The sequence below is a fragment of the Rhinopithecus roxellana genome, chromosome 10, assembly GCF_007565055.1.
Source record: "Rhinopithecus roxellana isolate Shanxi Qingling chromosome 10, ASM756505v1, whole genome shotgun sequence".
Lineage (NCBI taxonomy): Eukaryota > Metazoa > Chordata > Mammalia > Primates > Cercopithecidae > Rhinopithecus > Rhinopithecus roxellana.
The window spans coordinates 46,576,180-46,596,095 of record NC_044558.1 but is presented as its reverse complement, the minus strand read 5'-3'; the positions used below and the strand labels follow the sequence as shown (position 1 = coordinate 46,596,095).

The 19,916-nt window shown below is 41.1% G+C and overlaps 1 protein-coding gene across 2 annotated transcripts in view; it reads right to left on the bottom strand.

The window, feature by feature from the left end:
• The window catches only part of C10H12orf56 (chromosome 10 C12orf56 homolog), a 115,553-nt gene that overhangs the window by 1,258 nt on the left and 94,379 nt on the right, over window positions 1-19,916 (bottom strand). For both annotated transcript variants that reach the window (XM_010386922.2, XM_010386923.2), the window contains 6 exons: window positions 18,761-18,867; window positions 17,453-17,542; window positions 9,393-9,516; window positions 7,021-7,095; window positions 6,624-6,698; window positions 2,261-2,439 (listed from right to left, as the gene is read on the bottom strand). In XM_010386922.2, coding sequence (XP_010385224.2) covers window positions 2,261-2,439; window positions 6,624-6,698; window positions 7,021-7,095; window positions 9,393-9,516; window positions 17,453-17,542; window positions 18,761-18,867 — 650 coding nt within the window. The remainder of the gene's footprint in view (window positions 1-2,260; window positions 2,440-6,623; window positions 6,699-7,020; window positions 7,096-9,392; window positions 9,517-17,452; window positions 17,543-18,760; window positions 18,868-19,916) is intronic.

Below are 19,916 nucleotides of genomic sequence, written 5' to 3'. Positions count from 1 at the left end.
CTGCCTAACTGTTGTCATCTACAAGTGTGACACCACTTTGCCAGCTGTCCTGATTTTCAGATGTTCGTATCTAAGTTTTAAAAAAAATGAGTTGTATGCTACAATGTGGATGAGCCTTGAAAACAAGCTCAGTGAAAGAAGTCAGACACAAAAGACCACATATTATATGATTCATTTATATAAAATGTCCAGAATAGGCAAATCCATCACAACAGAAAGTAAATTAGTGGTTTCCAGGGGTTGGGAGGAGGAGAAAATGTGGTATGATTGCTTAATGGGTACTGAATTTCTTTTGAGGTGATGAAAATAGTGTGCAATTAGACAGTTATGACGGTTGCAAAATATGGTAAATTATATTAAAAACTACTGAATTGTATATTTTAAAATGGTAAATTTCATATTACGTGAAATTTACATATATATATATATATATATTTTTTTTTTTTTTTTTTAAGTGAGGAGGTGCAGGAAGGAAGAGATGGGAATTGGATTGTTTGGACCAACTCAGAGCCAAACAAATCCCTTTTATGGGAGTCAGAATGGAACACCTCACGGAAGACAAAAAGTCCATGCCTCAGTGTGGTGGCTCACGTCTGTAATCCTAGCACTTTGAGAGGCCGAGGCAGGTGGATCACTTGAGGCCAGGAGTTCAAGACCAGCCTGGCCAACATGACGAAACTCCATCTCTACTAAAATACAAAAATTAGCTGGGCGTGGTGGTGCATGCCAGTAGTCCCAACTACTCGGGAGGCTGAAGTGGGAGGGGGGATCGCTTGAGCCCAGGAGGCAGAGATTGTGATGAGCCGAGATCACAGCACTACACTCCAGCCTACACGACAGAGTGAGACCCTGTCTCCGAAAAAAAAAGTCTATAAATTGGACTGAAGTTTTTTTTAAAAAAGACAATCTAAGGCTGTAATTTATGTCTCCACATCCTTTTACATCTTCATCCAAACAAACGACAAAGTTATGTCTGCTGCACTCTTTTCATCTTAAGTCAGAGACAACCTGGGTTTTCTCCTTAACAGGTGCTATGCAGGGCTGCACTGCCAAGTGCACTTGGCTTTGGCAGCCTATAAATAGAAATGGAACCCCTGAGGTGCAGGAGAACAGGCTGGCAGATGAAGCCAATGCTGGTTACTGCTCTTTCTTACTGTTCTGTTACTGAGAGGGGTAAGTGAAACAAACAAAACCCCTGATAACCATGTTGATTAATTGTTACTCCTTTATCAATTGCTTCTGTCCAATAACTCAATTGTAAGTCACAATCCATAATTTATTATCCTCTTCAGTGAAGTTTATGACACTTTTTTTTTTTTTTTTTTTTTTTTTTTTTTGAGGCAGAGTCTCCCTCTGTTGCCCAGACTGGAGTGCGTTGGCGTGATCTCAGCTCACTGCAACCTCTGCCTCCCGGGTTCAAGTGATTCTCCTGCCTCAGCCTCCCGAGTAGCTGGGATTACAGGCGTGTGCCATCATGCTCAGCTTATTTTTGTATTTTTAGTAGAGATGGGGTTTCACCATGTTGGTCAGCCTGGTCTCAAACTCCTGACCTCAGGTAATCCGCCCACCTCCGCCTCCCACAGTGCTAGGATTACAGGCCTGAGCTACCGCGCCCAACCAAGTTTATTTGCTCTTAATTACTCAAAGCAGGTTAAAATTATTACTACTTCTGTGAGATGCAACTACAATAAAGACAATGAGTGACAAACTGTTCTTCAAAGAGAGTTTGATGTTTCACTAGTCTTTTCTGGCCTGGGAATATACTTCAAATGGCAGTGGTTCTTAGAGGTCCCCAAAATCCTACCATTTTCACAGATCAAAGTTAAATATTATTAAAAACAAAAATAAGCCAGATGCGGTGGCTCACGCCTGTAATCCCAGCACTTTGGGAGGCTGAGGCAGGCGGGTCATCAGGTCAGGAGTTCGAGACCAGCCTAACCAACATGGTGAAACCCTGTCTCTACTAAAAATACAAAAAAATTAGCCAGGTATGGTGGCGGGCACCTGTAATCCCAGCTACTCAGGAGGCTGAGGCAGGAGAATTGCCTGAACCTGGGAGACAGAGGTTGCAGTGAGCCGAGATTGCGCCACTGTATTCCAGCCTGGGTGACAGAGCGAGACTCCATCTCAAAATAATAATGATAATAATAATCCCTCATAAATACCTAATCTTCTAAGTATTGAACCACGTTGCAGGTTTGCATGAACTCAGAAATGAGTGAAATCTTACTGCAGATTAGATTCAGACTTTTTTTCTTACCTGAATTCTTCTCTGTAGTTATTCTTAATATACTCAGCTAGAGTCCTACTGTGCCGCAGACAGCTCTTGAGGATGTAAAATTGCTGGTACAACAGAACTGCTTGGCAGGGACTTAGCAGCTGAAATGAAGCTGAAAGCCCCCTCACCACTTGTTTCACAATACTGGCCACAAAAGTAATCTAGACAAGGAAAATACAGTTACATGTAGGCTGTGTGCCACCCACAAAAGCAACTATTTTAGCTGGAGCTTCAACTACAAATCTAGACGGAAGCCCTCACTACCCTAACACCACTGTTGCAATGTTACTCATCGAAATGTTGTTCAGTGTCAAATAAAAAGTATAGGAGGAAGCTGGGCATGGTGGCTCTCACCTGTAATCCTAGCACTTTGGGAGACTGAGGCAGGTGGATCACGTGGTCAGGAGTTCGAGATCAGCCTGACCAACATAGTGAAACCCCATCTGTACTAAAAATACAAAACTTAGCCAGGTGTGGTGGTGCGTGCCTGTAATCCCAGCTACTCAGGAGACTGAGGCAGGAGAGTTGCTTGAACTCGGGAGGCAGAGGTTGCAGTGAGCCGAGATCATGTCACTGCACTCCAGCCTGGGCAACAGAGCAAGAGTCCATCTCAAAAAAATATATATGTATAGAAGGCCAGGTTGGGCACTGTGGCTCATCTGTAATCCCAGCACTTTGGGAGGCTGAGGCAGGTAGCTTGAGGCAGAGAGTTTGAGACAGCCTGGTTAACATGGCAAAACCCCTTCTCTACTAAAAATACAAAAATTTGCCAGGCATGGTGTCACATGCCTGTAATCCCAGCTACTTGGGAGGCTGAGTCACAAGAATTGCTTGAACCTGGGGGCAGAGGTTGCAGTGAGCCAAGATTGCACCACTGCACTCCAGCCTGGGCGAGTGCAAGTAATTACTCTTCTGTGTAATTACTATCCATAAATATAGGCTTGTGTGGAAAACAGAAAAGAACGCTAGTGCCCTTTCAAGCTCTAACCAACAGGTCACACTACACGCCCATTAAATTAGTATCAGTAAAAATGTATTGCCTTTTCTGTTGTAATATGTTGCAACTGACCCTTCCCTACAGGTAGGGCAAGTAGGTGGAAGTGGATTTTTCCCATTCCAGACCATTTATATATGTTGACAAAACATTATATATATTGATTAAACATATATTGCCTGGCAAACACAGCTTGAGCTGAGAGAGTCTGAGGCAGTAGAACAGAACAATGTTAATCAGCCCATTTAGAAATTAAATTTTTAGCTTTTCTAGCACCTTTCTCTAACCAAGTAAGATAATGAGAGCTGACTGACATGCAGGTACATAGCAATGATCCCAGTTTCTTTGCTTGCAAATGTCTCTCAAGTGATTTCTTTCTGCCCATTTAACTGTTTAGAGCTGGGTTAATATTGAAGCTTTCTTCTGCCAATCCTTCATCCTCACATGCTTCATGGTCACAGACTAGCCTCATACTCAACCCAATTCCTTTGGTGAACCAACTTTAGAGGCTGGTAAAGAAACTTCCTTTTAGCTGGAGTGCAGTGGCATATGCCTGTATTCCCAGCTACTTAGGAGGCTGAGGCAGGAGGATCGCTTGAGCCCAGGAGTTTGAGACCAGCCTGGGAAACATAGCAAGACCCCATCTCATTTTTTAAAAATTATTAAAAATGAATAAATGTGGCCAGGTGCGGTGGCTCACAGCTATAATCCCAGCACTTTAGGAGGCCGAAGTAGGAGGATCACCTGAGGTCAGGAGTTTGAGACCAGCGTGGCTAACATGCTGAAAACTTGTCTGTACTAAAAATACAAAAATTAGCCAGTCATAGTGGTGGGTGCCTATAATCCTAGCTACTTGGGAGCCTGAGGCAAGAGGATCTCTTGAACCCAGGAGGTGGAGGTTGCAGTGAGCTGAGATCTCGCCACTGCACTCCAGCCTGGGTGACAAAGTGAGACTCCATCTCCAATAAATAAACAAATAAAAAAATAAATAAATACCAAGCAGGAAGGCTTACATGGGAAATAAAAGTAAAAAAATAAAACTAAATAAATAAATAAAAAGAAACGTCCCTGTTACATGGAGTCTGTAAAACCCAGATTTCCACACATCAGTTCATGTAATAGGGTCTGCAGCCACCACACAGAAAACAAAGGGGTCTTGCATCTTGCACATATGAGCTGCCATTGCTGTGAATGTCTGTAACTTTCAAACATTCTGTGAAGTGGTCTGAGATTGGTTGGGGCCTGGGTGCTACTGAGGAAGACAAGTTCATGGGCTCAGCCTCCGTAGAAGACAGCTGGCTGTTCTACTGACAGATGTACCCTCTGACCCCAGCCAGCTTTGTGTAAACATATGTCATAAGGATCTGACAAGAGAATCTAGATCCCATAGGACAGGCCCAACATCACTCTAGAGAAACGGCAGGGGACCACTGACGGTCCAACAGATGCATGTCCATATATGGAAAGAGAACAGGCCGGGCGCAGTGGCTCATGCCTGTAATAGCAATTTGGGAGGCCAAGGTGGGTGATCACCTGAGGTCAGGAGTTCCAGACCAGCTTGGGCAACATGGTGAAACCCCGTCTGTACTAAAAAATACAAAACTTAGCCAGGTGTGGTGGTAGGCACCTGTAATCCCAGCTACGTGGGAGGCTGAGGCAGGAGAATTGCTTGAATCTGGGAGGTGGAGGTTGCAGTGAGCTGAGATTGCAGCACTACTGCACTCCAGCCTGGGCAAGAGAGCAAGACTCTGTCTCAAAAAAAAAAAAAAAAAAAAAAGAGAGAACATATTGCCTCGTGCCCATTAGCAATGGACATTTAGTTTAGATTATTCTTTTGAAGAGATTTCCAATTAAGTGTTTGTTGACTGAGTGCATAAATTTGAGGAGGTAAGAAGAGATTAAGGGATAAAGCCTTTACTAGAATTAATTCAGCAGATATTTTACTGAACATTTATGGTGTGCCTAGCACAACAGACATAGCTTTTACCCTCATGGCACTGGCAGTCTGTTGGAAGAGAAAGATAGTGTATCAGTCATGATGGACTAGATTATGCTGTGGTAACAAACCTCCCAAAATACCAGTGCTTTGCTTGAAACAGCAAAGGTTGATGACTCAGTCCCAGAGGGGTCTGCAGGGCTCTGCTCACTGTAGTTACTCTTGGCCATCAGTGGGCAGAGCAGCCACCTTGTGGGTGCTATGCCAAAGGAAAAGAGAATGCCAGGTGGCACACACTGGCTCTTAAAGCTTCTGCCCAGAAGTGACAGAAGCCAGTTCTGCTCACATTTCATTAACCAAAGCAGCAACAGAGACCGCCCCCGCCCCCCGATTTCTCATGGAGAGGGAAGTGCAGTCCCACCATGTGCCCAGAAGGAGAGAGAGACAGAATATGAGTGGGCACTAATGGCTGTGACACAGCAGAAGCAAATAATAACACAAACAAACGTAAACTGCAACAGTGATGAGACCTATAAAGCAGAGGAAGAGGACACCATGCCATGCACTATTTGTGCCTCTAATGAGGGAATCTCCCCTGTCAAGGGGGGCAGAGAAGCATCCTCCACTGCCCCACCCCAGGAAGGGGCCCTGAGGCCTGAGGGATGAGTAGAAGTTGACCAGATGAAAAAGGGAGGGAAAAGCATTTCCAATGGAGAGACAGATGCAATGGTACAGATCCTGTGATGCAGCTGGGGGGAGCCGGGCGGTGGTGGGGAGAGAGATGGTGAGCAAGAGACCCACACAGCAGGGAGGCTGAGGGACCAGAGGAGGCTATCGGCCATAGCACGCAGGCCCTGTAGGCCATGTTAAGGAGTTTAGTCTTTATTCAGAAGGAAGAGTTATTGAGAGATTTGAAGCAAGGGACGATAATCAGATTTTTATTTCAAATGGATCCCTCAGCCTGTAATCTGGTGGGAAGACAGGGACAGACCATTAAGATGTGATTGTAGCATCAAGGAAAGAAATGGTGATAATAGGAACTAGGATGGTGTCTGTGGGACAGAGCACACAAACGATCCCAAGTGTTACATTCACGCTCACTATTTAAGGTAAGTATTTATCTTTTTACCTAATTTTACAGCTAATAATTTAATATTCTGTTTTCCACATATATCTTAGAGTTTTTCATGAAATAACGTTCCCATTTAAGATATAATGTCAGTGCCTTAAACATTCAGGTCCCAAATGTAAAAACAATTTATCAATTAAATAATAAACTGTGAGATTTACACTTTGCTTCTGGTTGATAAACTTGATTACATCACAGGGAAAAATGTGTGTTTTATTAATTAAGCACAAGAGTATCTGCTTAATTAGGCTTGGGGGTGATTTCGTTTTGACTTCTAGATACTTACGATGGGAGGACAGCTTTGTAGAAAGGACATCATGCAGCTAATAGCAAACTTTGTGGATCCCAATCCGAGATTTCCCTAAAAGACTCAAGGAAATAAACAAGTTATATTCATAAAGTTCAAGTTGTATATAAAAGGATACTCATTCTTAAATACATTTTTATCCTGATTAATCGAATCCTTAAAATCAGTTTTGGAAAATAAACTAGATGAGCACTCAAGAGCAAAGGTCATATCATTGAAGTCAACCAGTTTTGGAGACCATCTCAAATACAAGCATTTTTGGTATATTATTAATCATATAACATAATTGCATAATATACATATATCATAATATATAATAGTCATGTAATTTATAGTTACATAAAATATTTTAAAATATAATTTTTAAAAATTGTACCTGCTGAAAGACAAGAAGTATCTCATATAAAAGTGCTGTAGCAGTATTTGTATACTCCAGAATAAGCTTCTGTAACTAGAATTTTCAAGAATAATCAATGCAATGTCATAAACCAAGTCAGAAAATGATAATTTCCCTTGGTTCCCTTTAGGTACTTATACAATAATTTTTTTTCTTTTTTTCGAGACAAGGTCTCATGCTATCACCCAGGTGGCAGTGCTGTGGTCATGGCTCCGTGCAGCCTCCAACTTCTGGGCACAAGCCATTCATTCCTCTCACCTCTGCTTTCTGTGTAGCTGGGACTACAGGCACAAGCTACCATGCTGGCTAATTTTATGTTTTTAATTTTTTGTAGAGATGAGGTCTCACTATATTGCCCAGGCTGGTCTCAAATTCCTGAGCTCAACCAGTCCTTTCACCTCAGTCTCCCCAGTAGCTAGGACTGCAGGTATGTGCCACCACACCCAGGTAATTTTTGATTTTTTATTTTTGTAGAGACAGGGTCTCGCTTGTTGCCCAGGCTGGTATGGAACTCTTGGCCTCAAGTGACTATCCCACCTCTGCCTCCTGAGTAGCTGGGATTCAGAGGCAAGCCATTATCCCTGGTTGGCCCACAGAATACTACTACAAAAAATTGCATACTTGATTTGCAAAATCAATCAGATCAACAACCCTACTTCCTTTCAAGAATGTAGAAATACATTCTTGAGTTGAGGTGAGAGATTCTCTGGGGAATTTAGGCTTATGCCCAGATTAAACTAAGATTCCTTCTGTGGGATGGATAAATAGAAGACTTAGAGATATTTCATTCCTCTCAAGAATTCCAAACTCCTCTTTACAAAACTATCCCTTTTCTTTTCTTCATTTATTTATTCAACAAATATGCATCAGACACCGTGCTAGGTGTTGGGGATGCAAGGGAGAACAACACAGACATGAGACCTGCCCTCATGGAACATACAGTCTAGTTGGGGAACAAACATCAAATGATCAAATAAGCAAATGCATAATTATAAACTGAGACAAGGGCTATGAAAGAAATGTACAGGAAGTTAAGGGAGCTCTATAAAGGAGAACTAGTCTCATTTGGGGGATCAAGGAATGCTTCCCTCTGGCCCATATCATTCCTTACCTAGATTACGGCACTAGCTCCTTAATAGCCCTGCCTATCTGAGTCTTGGTTCCACCCCATTCTTTAATCCCTAATCCACCACTGAAAGTGATATTAGAGACTTTCTATATGGAGTCTATAATTATATATTCATGGATATATTTGAATAACGCCTGTCTCTCCCAGCAGAGTAGAAACTAATGAAGGCAGGGGTCATGTCTGTTTTGCTTACTGTTTTGACCCTACTCCCTAGTACATTGTTTGCTCATAACAGATGCTCAATAAATATTTACTGATTGTGGCCGGATGTGGTGGCTCATGCCTGTAATCCTAGCCTTTTGGGAGGCTGAGGCAGGCAGATCGCTTGAGCCCAGGGATTTGAAACCAACCTGGGTAGCATGGCAAGACCCCGTCTCTACAAAAAGTACAAAAATTAGCCAGGTGTGGTGGCTCGTGCCTGTAGTCCTAGCTACTCGGGAGTCTGAGGTGAGAGCATCACTTGAGCCTGGGAGGTCAAGTCTGCAGTGAGCCGAGATTGTGCCACTGCACTCCAGCCTGGGCAACAGAGTGAAACCTTTTCTCAAAAAAAAAAAAAAAAAAAAAAAAAAAAAAATTACTGAATGACAAAACGAGTTTTCTAAAACATAATTCTGACCATGTATTTAAGAACTATCAAATCATGTTCCATCTTTTTTTAAAAAATCTGTTAGCCTGGCTCAAAATAAACTAATAATAAGTTGGTTTATTCTCTCAGAAGGTGTGCCTTCTAGGCAGTTCGATATTTCTAATGTTTGGTACAACCTTAGAAAAATAAGTAACTCTGTCTGAGAATTTATACTGTTCATATAGGTAGGAAAATGGTAAAGTATGAGAGTTAACATTAAAATCTCTAAGACAGTGATTTTTCACCTATTAGACCCCTGCTATGGAATTACATATACATCATATTTTGTACAGAGACAGATGTAAACAGATTTATCAAATTTATAAGGAATGCTAATTACTTTCCTTAATATACATACCTTAAGACATATAAAATGGATATATTAATATTGACTGAATAGTTATTTTTTCCTTTTTCTTGACCCTCTAAATCTCTAAATCTACTTTAGACTGAATAGTTTTCTAAGTTTTGAGGCTAATGACAAAAGATCTACTCTTTGGTTTAATTATATTTCTGTATTCTACGGTGTCATGGTCCACATTAAAAGAAGCCAGGGCCCCAATATATAATAGTTTACCCCAAAAATTCTCATCTCACCTCAGCATCAAAAGACATTCTGACTAAAGCTGAATCAGCCACCAACTGGATATCAAACACAGGACAAGATTTTGGAATCTGAGGCTCACTAATTAAAACTACCAAGAGATTAAATAGTGTTCCCCTGGAAAAAAATAAATAAAAGGCAATTAATGAACAAAGTATTGAGAAGAAAAATGGTGACGCCAAGTTTACAAACACTGAATATAATTATGTTTAAAAGAATGAAGCATTGCAGACCATCTTTGACTGAAGTTTTGGACCCTTGGACATGCAAATGAATGTCTAGAGATAAAAAAATTTTAATGAAAATATAATTTCTTGGTTTTCTGGCTCAGAGCAAGTATAGTTCTAGAAGTTCACATAGCTTAGAAAGACTAGAAAATCTGGATTTAAGGGAGATTTGGGTAATTTCAATTATAGCATTATTTTCCAAAGGACTTTTTATGGATTGCTAATTCCAGACAGTATTATAGTTAAAATAGATTCTGTGGTCAAAGGAGATATAGGGTACTTGGTTAAACCAAGTTCATCAGATGTGTTTACTACAGAACTTCTCAGAGGCTTTATATGCTAATATGCACTGTGTATCTCTGGGTCAAAGCAACAGTATCCAGCTCTTCTTTTTTCTTTTTTTAAGTTTGTTTGCTTGGGTTATTTTTGGCACAGGATCTCATGATGTTGCCCGGGCTGGTCTTGAACTCCTGGAATCAAGTGATCCCCTGCCTCAGCCAAGTAGCTGAGATTACAGGCTTGAGCGACCACTTTCAGTTTTTACTTTTTTAAATTGATAATAAAAATTGTATATGTTTATAGTATACAACATGATGTTTTGAAATATGTATATACTATAGAATGTGTACATATTTTATAAATCAAGTGAATTGACATATGCATTACCTCACATGCTTATTTTTATATAGTGAGAACACAAAATCTATTGTCAGCAATTTTCAAGTATACAGGACATTATTATTAACTATAGTCACCATATTTGTATGATTGATCTCTTGAACTTATTCCTCCTGTCTAACTGAAGTTTTGTACCCTTTGACCAATATCTCCCAATTCCACCCCGCCCCTAAGCCTCTGACAACCACCATTCTACACTCTCTGTTTTTGTGAGTTTGGCTTTTTTAGATTCCATATATATGTGAGATCATGCATGATCTCAAAAGTCAAACTCATATTTGTCTTTCCATGCCTGGCTTATTTCACTTAGCATAATATCCTCCATTTTCATCCATGTTGTCACAAATAACAAGACTTCATTTTTATGGCTGAATAATATTCCATTGTGTATATATACTACATTTTCTTTATCCATTCACCCATTGCTGAACACGAAGTTTGCTTCCTTTTCTTGGTTTTTGCTAATAATGTACAGCATTCCTTTTTTTTTAATATAAAATTTTTTTTTAACATAAAGATGGGGTCTTACTTTTTTCCCAGGCTGAACTTGAACCCCTGGCCTAAAGCAATCTGCCCACCTCAGCCTCTCAAAGTGCTTGGATGACAGGCATGAGCCTCCGCACCCAACTCCACCGTTTCTTAAAATGCTTATTTGATCTCAAAAAACCTCAGATCTTTTCCTTTCCAATGTGGGGTACTGTCCGTTGATAACTCACTTAAATGTTACATGTGCATCCTGATGAGCTGAGTTAATAACATTATCTCCTCCTCTTGAGTAGTACAACCCCAGTATGGTTGAAAAGGAGCTGAAGGCAGACTGCTAAAAACTCAGTTGTCTAATTGAAGGCAATGTCAGAGTAGATTTGCGGGGTAGTAGTAGTAAAATGATTCAAAGATAGGACTATACAAAAGTTCTCCATAACCATAAGCATTCCTTTCATAATGGAATAAAGGAGAGTGAGTATAAATATCCTTATTTAGTAGGATCTGAGGCTTTCTAATCTTTTTACAGTCATTTAAATCATCATCATGATTAGAAGCTCATGATTAACCTACACTCTAGTAAAAATACAGTGCCCTTCCTTTCTCCAAGTCAAAAAGCAAGTCTAGTTCTTATATTTGGAAAGAAGAATCATGTCAGTTAGTACATTTCTTACAAAAGCAGGATATACCCTACAGTGTATTTAATAATGTTTTATTCAGGCTACTTAAAATGGCCAATCTTACTTTTAGAAGACCCTTTTAAAATCAACAGAACACTCCCTTTAGAAGTGTTTCTTGATATTGTTTGAATTGGCATTCCATTCACTGTTGTATTTAATTATAGTCCTTTATTTTCAGTAACAGCTTATTTTCAAAGTATCATACATCCAAGGCAAAGAAAAAGAACTCCCGAACTATGGGTCACTTGCTATGATAACATATTAATTCAACCCTAACAATACTAGGATATGAAAAAATATGGCACATTTCAAAAAAGTTACAGCAAAGTATGTGGAACTAATAAAATCTCCACTCATAAAAATAATACAGAGGAAAATGCTGAAATGATTAACTGCTTTTTTATTTACCCAAATGGAATTTAATTTGAAATCCACCTCTTCTGCCAATTCAATTTAAAATCCATTAGGGCAATAACAGATAGAAGAAATTTTAATCAAAATAGTAGTTTCATCCTGAAAATATAGATGATTTAGAGGATTGACATCACAGCCTTAAAAAGGCTTTATTGTTTAGGTTGTTACTATTTCCAATGTATGGATTTGGAATGTACTACAATATCTTTAAAAATACAGACTTTGAAGGCCACATTCATAGTCTCCTAAGTCAGTCCATGTTATTGTGGTGGGCAGAAATCTAACGTGGCTTCCAAAATTCCCAGCCTGCTGGTACAAACCCTATCAAATTCCTCCCCCTTAAGTATGGGCAATACCTCTGAATATGTTTGTCTGTCACTCTTGTGATTAAGTTATATGAAATGGGAAAGGTGAAAGGATTCTGAGAATATAATAAAGGCCCCTAATTGGCTGACTTTTGAGTTAGTCAAAAGGAGATTATCCAGAGTTGGCTTGCTCTAATCAGGTGAGCCCTGAAAAAGAGAAACTCTCCTGCCAAGAAAAAAGCCACCTGAGTCCCACAGCTGTAATGAAATTTAGTCTGCCAACAACCACCCAAATGAGCTAGGAAGAGAGTCCCAAGCCTCAGATGAGACTATGGCCTGGCCAACACCTCAACTGAAACCTTATGAGACCGTGGGCAAAGGATTCAGTTAAGCTGTGTCCAGATTTCTGATCCACGGATACTGTGAGATAAGAAATGCATGTTGTTTTAAGCCACTAAGTTTGTGATAATTTGTTATGTGGCAATAGAAAACTAATACAGTTTTGGCTGGGCACAGTGGCTCATACCTGTAATCCCAGCACTTTGGGAGGCCAAGGTGGGTGGATCACCTGAGGTCAGGAGTTCAAGACCAGCCTCACCAACAGGGTGAAACCCCATCTCTACTAAAAATACGAAATTAGCAGGGCATGGTGGTGCGAACCTGTAATCCCAGCTATTCAGGAGGTTGAGGCACAAAAATCGCTTTAATCCAGGGGACAGAGATTACAGTCAGCCAAGATCGCACCATTACACTCCAGCCTGGGCGACAGAGCAAAACTCCGTCTCAAAAAAAGAAAAAAGAGCCCGGGTGTGGTGGCTCATACCTGTAATCCCAGCACTTTGGGAGGCTGACGCAGGTGGACTGCCTGAGGTCAGGAGTTCAAGACCAGTCTGGCCAACATGATGAAACCCCACCTTTACTAAAAACACACAAAAAATCAGCTGAGTGTGGTGGCACACACCTGTAATCCCAGCTACTTGAGAGGCTGAGGCAGGGGAATTGCTTGAACCAGGGAGGTGGAGGTTGCAATGAGCCAAGATCACGCCACTGCACTCCAGCCTGGGCAACAGAGCGAGACTCTGTCTGAAAAAAAAAAAAAAAAAAAGAAAAGAAAAAAGAAAACTAATACAGTTTTATTAGATATTTACTGGGCTACGTAATACTATGGGTCACATGATTTGACCCTAGGGATGTAAAAACTGGCCGAGAAAAGTTAATATTACAACCAGACTCTACTATAGCAATGTAATATATGTATTAAATGACATGAAAAGAATTGGTAATATCAGGAAAGAGCCTTGATATAGGAGGGCTGATGTGATCAAATCAAGTTAAAACAAAACAATTAAAGGCAATGCTTTTAAAGAAAAAGAACAACAAAAATAAATAAATAAATAAAAACAATACTTTATGACAGAGGTGAGTAAGCATGATTTTTTTCAACTTGGAAATAGAAAGGCAGGGACCAAAAGGTGGTGAAAAAGGATAACCAGATTTAGTGATAATTTTAATATGGGAGAAGACAGAAATATCAAAAACAATGTTGAATCTCCATCTTGGAGATTAGGGAAATGGCAGTACTACCGTTCGCATAAAGAAGTATTCAAGCTGCATGCGGTGGCTCATGCCAGTAATCTCAGCACTTCGGGAGGCCAAGGTGGGAAGATCCCTTGAGCCCAGGAGTTTGAGACCAGCCTGGACAACAAAGTGAGACCTTGTCTCTACAAAAGAATAAAAAAATAAGAACTAGCTTGGCATGGTGTATTTTCTTGTTTGCTGTAAAGCAGGACTGAGCAAACTATGGCCTGTAGGCCAAATCCAGCCTACAGCCTGTTTCTGTGAATAAAGTTTATCGGAACACAACTGTGTCCATTCGTTCATGTACTGTTTATGGCTGCTTTTGTGCTACAATGGCAGAACTGAGTAGATGCAGCACAGATTGTATGGTGTGATAAGCCAAAACTATTTTCTATATGACCTTTTACAGAAATGTTTGCCCACTCCTGCTACACAACATAGTATGCCGGCTCGACACAGTGGCTCACGCCTGTAATCCTAGCACTTTGGGGGGTCAGAGGGGGGCAGATCACTTGGCCCAGGAGTTTGAGACCAGCCTGGCCAACATGGCAAAACCCCATCTCTATGAAAAATACAAAAAATATAGCAGGGCATGATGGCATGTACCTGTGGTCCCAGCTACCGGGGAGGTGAGGATCACCTGAGCCGCCGGGAGGTCAAGGCTGCAGTGAGCCAAGATCGTGCCACTGCACTCCAGCCTGGATGACAGAGTGAGATCCTATCTAAAAAAAAAAAAGAAAGAAAGAAAAGAAAAAAAAGCATAGTATGCCCATAGTCCCTAGCACATAGCAAGTGTGCTTAAGAAATATTAATTAATGAGGCCAGGTGTGGTGGCTCATGCCTGTAATCCCAGCACTCTGGGAGGCCAAGGTGGGCGGGTCACCTGAGGTGGTGGGTTTGAGAGCAGCCTGACCAACATGGTGAAACCCCATCTCTACTAAAAATACAAAATTAGCCGGGCATGGTGGTGCATGCCTGTAATCCCAGTTACTCGGGAGGCTGAGGCAGGAGAATCACTTGAACCCAGGAGGCAGAGGTTGCCATGAGCTGAGATCGTGCCATTGCACTCCAGCCTGGGCAACAAGAGTAAAACTCTGTCTCAAAAAAAAAAAGAAAGAAAGAAAAGAAAAATAAATATTAATTAATGAAATCAGGGCCGGGCGTGGTGGCTCATGCCTGTACTCCCAGCTGCTTGGGAGGCTGAGGCATGAGAATGGTGTGAACCCGCAAGGTGGAGGTTGCAGTGAGCTGAGGTCGCACCACTGCATTCTAGCCTGGGCGACACAGCGAGACTCTGTCTCAGGAAAAAAAAAAAAAAAAAGGAAAGAAAGAAAGAAATATTAATGAAGTTAGCCGAGTGTGGTGGCACATGCCTGTCATCCTAGCCACTTGAGAGGCTGAGGTGGGAGGACTGCTTGAGCCCAGAAGGTGGAGGGCTGGAAAAATATTACCAAGACTTCTTATTCTTTCCCCTGGTTTAAGTGTTTTTGTCTGTTTTTCTTTTTTTCTAGAGACAGGCTCTCATTCTGTCACCCAGTGTATCACAGTAATAGCTCACTGCAGCCTCGAAGTCCTGGCTCAACTGATCTTCCTGCCTCATCCTCCTGAGTAGCTGAGACCACAGGCATGTGCCACCATGCCTGACATTTTTTTTCCTAGAGATGGGGTCTCACTTTGTTGCCCAGGCTGGTCTCAAACTCCTGGCTTCAATTGATCCTCCAACCCTGGCCTCCCAAAGTGCTGGGATGACATGTTTTGACTATTTTAGAGTCCATTGCTCTCATCATTTGCTCCACCCCTTTTTTTTGTTTGTTTTTAAAGAGACAAGGTCTCACTGTTGCCCAGGCTAAGTGCAGTGGTATGATCATAGCTTACTACTGCCTGCAACACCTAGGCTCAAGTGAACTCTCCCTTCGGCCTCCTGAGTACTGGAATTACAGGTGTGCACCACCATGTCTGGCTCATTTCTCCACCTTTGAATACAGTAGATTTAAATAAACAATTGACAAAAGTGGAAAAAAAATTTAGCCACAACATTGCCCAAGAATATAATTTAGAGTTTATAAATACATGTTAAAAAATCAAGTGGCTGGGCATGGTGGCTCACACCTGTAATCCCAGCATTTTGGGAAGCCAAGGCATGTGGATCTCCTGAGGTCAGGAGTTCAAGACCAGCCTGATCAACATGGTGAAACCTCGTCTCTACTAAAAATACAAAAATTAGCTGGGCATGGTGGTGGGCACCTGTAATCCCAGATACTTGGGAGGCTGAGTCAGGAGAATCACTTGAACCCAGAAAGCAGAGGTTGCAGTGAGCTGAAATCGCACCATTGCACCCCGGCCTGTGTGACAAGAGCAAAACTCTGTCTCAAAAAATCAAAATAAAAAATCAAGCAGACAGTATGCAAAACTGCAGAATCAAAGTTTCTGTGACAAAGAATGCTACTGTCCCTCACTATACATTCTTCCATTCTTCCTTTTAATAACAGATGTCTTCATTACCATCCAAAACTAAGTTAGGCACATAGATGTCGAACTGCAGACACATTTCCAGCCTTTCCTGAAGCTAGGTGTGGCCATGTGCCTAAAGTTCTCACCAGGAGAATGTGAGCAGAAGTATTACATGCCTTGCTAAAAAGGAAGCTTGTTTGCCCTCTACTTCTCTCTCTCTCTCTTTTTTTTTTTCTTTTTTAACTGGAATGCCCTCTATTTCTCTTTCTGCTTCCCACAGGGTATAATGAAGTCATTAAGGTCAGCCAGCTTCCACTATAAGGATAAAGACAACGTGATAGAAGACAACAGAGTAACAAAGGGAAAAAACCTAGGTCCCTGGCTCACCTTGTGTATGAAAGCCTGAATATTTACTCTGAACTGTTACGTGAGAAAGATTTCAATTAAGATCTTCTTTGGGCCACATATTGTAGAGTATCTTTTTTTTTTTTTTTTTTTTTTGAGACGGAGTTGCCCAGCCTAGAGTGCAATGGTGTGATCTCAGCTCACTGCAACCTCCGCCTCCCAGGTTCAAGCCATTCTTGTGCCTCAGCCTCCCGAGTAGCTGGGATTACAAACGCGCACCACCACACCTGGCTAATTTTTGTATTTTTAGTAGAGACAGGGTTTCACCATGTTGGTCAGGCTGGTCATAAACTCCTAACCTCAGGTGATCCACCCACCTTTGCCTCCCAAAGTGCTGGGATTACAAGCGTGAGCCACCGTGCCTGGCCTAGAGTGTCTATTATAGCAGCTCACCCTAGGTATTAATAAACTCTCCAAACTCATTTACTCTAAGGTCACATGATTATATTGTAAATGAGGCTACTATAACTCCTGATTTTGCAATTTTTCTGTTGTGTGGATATAAGGATACTCTGGGAAATTCTAGTGGAGATCCCCTGGCTTTTAATGTATGATGGGTCATTTGGTCTTTTTCAAGTTCACCAGACTAGGACAAAAAATAATTATGCTAAGAAAATCCTTGTACCCTTAATAATCCAGACAGACAGAGAGAACTTGGCCTGTGCCAATTAACCTGTTCATCACAGAAGGAAGGAGAAAAACAAAAGAGTGAAATATACTTGGAAGGGTGTTGAACAGGGAAGTTGGAGAATTATGTGCTTTGGAAGACACTCAACAAGGAGAGTTAATGGGTTGCAACCACAAGGTCCCGATATCTTCTAAAAGACCTTACTTCTTAGCTGCCAATGTGTTCAGGCGTGATGACTCAGTTTCTGTTTCTCTGAACATCAATACTAGGGTCTGTATAATTTCAATGCATGCCCTAGAAAATAAAACGATAAAAGGCAAAGAAATGGCATGATTTCATTAGAAGCTCAGAATTCCATGAAAGTAGTAATCTTTGCTAAAACTGCTTCCAGATACCCATACAGAAAAAAGTACAGGAAATAAACTCTGTACATCAAATTGCTAACATTGGTTAAGTGCCTACTCAGACTGCTACACAGTAAACACCCAAAAACATTTGCTGGTCGGGCGGGGTAGCTCACACACTACTCATGCTGTAATCCCAGCACTTTGGGAGGCCCAGGTGGGCGAATGGCCTCAGCCCAAGAGTTTGAGACCAGCCTGGGCAACATGGCGAAACCCTGCCTTTACAAAAATTAGCTGAGTGTGGAGCTCAGGAGGTCAAGGCTTCAGTGAGCCATGATCATACCACTGCACTCCAGCCTAGGGGACAGAGTGAGAACTTTTCTAAAAAAACAAGAAAAAAAATTGTTGAATGAATGAATAGCTGGATGTCAGTACTAAGTCATTTTTATATGTATCTCTTTTCCAAAGTTTTTAGGATTATCACACACTGTTTTAAAATTATTGTTTAATTTTTAATATTTTCAGAAAGGTAATATTTGGCTGAAAATGTCAACGGTAAAAAAGAGAATACAGTGAAAGCTTTCTCTCCTCCAGATACCCACTTTTCCCACTTTGGGACAACAAATATTATTAGTTTCTTGTGCATCCTTCCATTAAAATTAGAACAAAATGAGTTCTATTTTTTAAAATCCACAGGAAGAGGCCAGGCACGGTGGCTCATGTCTGTAATCCCAGCAGTTTGGGAGGCTGAGGCGGATGGATCTCCTGAGGTCAGGAGCTTGAGACCAACCTGGCCAACGTGGTGAAACCCCGTTTCTACTAAAAATACAAAAATTAGCCAGGCGTAGTGGCGTATGCCTGTCATCCCAGTTGCTCGGGAAGCTGAAGCACAAGAATTGCTTGAACCCACGAGGCAGAAGTTGAAGTGAGCAAAGATTGTGCCACTGCATTCCAGCCTGGGCAACAGAGTGAGACTCTGTCTCAAGAAAAAATAAATAAATAAATAAATAAATAAATAAATAAATAAATAAATAAAATCCACAGGAAGAAAAACTTGCAGTGCCATTAATCATTAACATAGCATATATGTTGTCCAGTGTCTTCCATTTATCTTTAACACCCTAGCAAAAAAAAAAAAAAAATCGATGATTATCTAGTTAGAACTTACACCAGTTCATCAACCCTTTGGCTTTGATTTTGAAGTGCATTCTTATCCCTAGACTCTGGCAAGTACTCATGAAGTTTGTTTACTAGGAAATAGAAAAGGTCACCAGTCTGTAAAAGCAAGTGGGAAAGAAAGACAGTAATTAAGGTATCTGTTGTTAAAATTCTCTACTCTCATGTACTAAAAATATGAAGAAATAATTTGTTCTTTGATTAGAGAAATGAATTACAATATCTCCCATCAATACTAGCATAACCCAAATTGGAAACATACTTCTTACTTACAACCAAGAGACCACTGTCCTGGTGACCAGAGCAAGGGCTACGGGGCAATGCTGGGAGATGCAACTTAGGCCTGGCTTGACCATTAACCTTGAAAATCATCCAGAAGCAGGTGTGTCATCTCAGGCAACTCATTCAGTCACCTTGAAAAATGGGGCTCCTATAATTTCTGCCTTTCCAAAGTAATTTGGCCTTTGTGAGGATATAAAGAATAAGCAAGCTCTCGTTTTAAAATGTTTACTAACACAAAAACAAATGTACAGCACTACGCTAGGTTATGGAAATGGTGCAGAACAATATTGATTCTTCTGATAATACAGTGGAAATGTAGATTGCCATTTCTGTCCAAATAAACACTGACTTAGAGCTGGGGAACCCATTTTTTCTGTGTTCCTGTCCAGTCTCATGAGAAATTGAGCATGAAAATAAGCGCTGGCCCATGAAATCAGGCAAGTCGGCATTAATGAGAAATGTAATGTAATTGCTTTTCTTTTCTATTCCTCTACTGTTCAGTTTTCCCCCCGGGATTTTGGTTTACTAGTGATAATTTAGGCTTTTTGTTTAGAAAGTGTGTGTGTCCCCTTATTCAGGTAATATGGCATGAGAAGAGGCTGGGAATGGCTTGGAGAAAGGAAAAAGAGGAAGAGGAGCAGGATGTATACCAGATACTCTTAGAAGTGCTTGGGCTTTGAAAGAAGGAAGGACTTGGCCGGACGCAGTGGCTCACGCCTGTCAGCCCAGCACTTTGGGAAGCCAAGGCGGGCAGATAACTTGAAGTCAGGAGTTCGAGATCAGCCTGGACAACATGGCAAAACCCTATCTCTACTAAAAATACAAAAATTAGCTGGGTTTGGTAGCATGCGCCTATAATCCCTAAT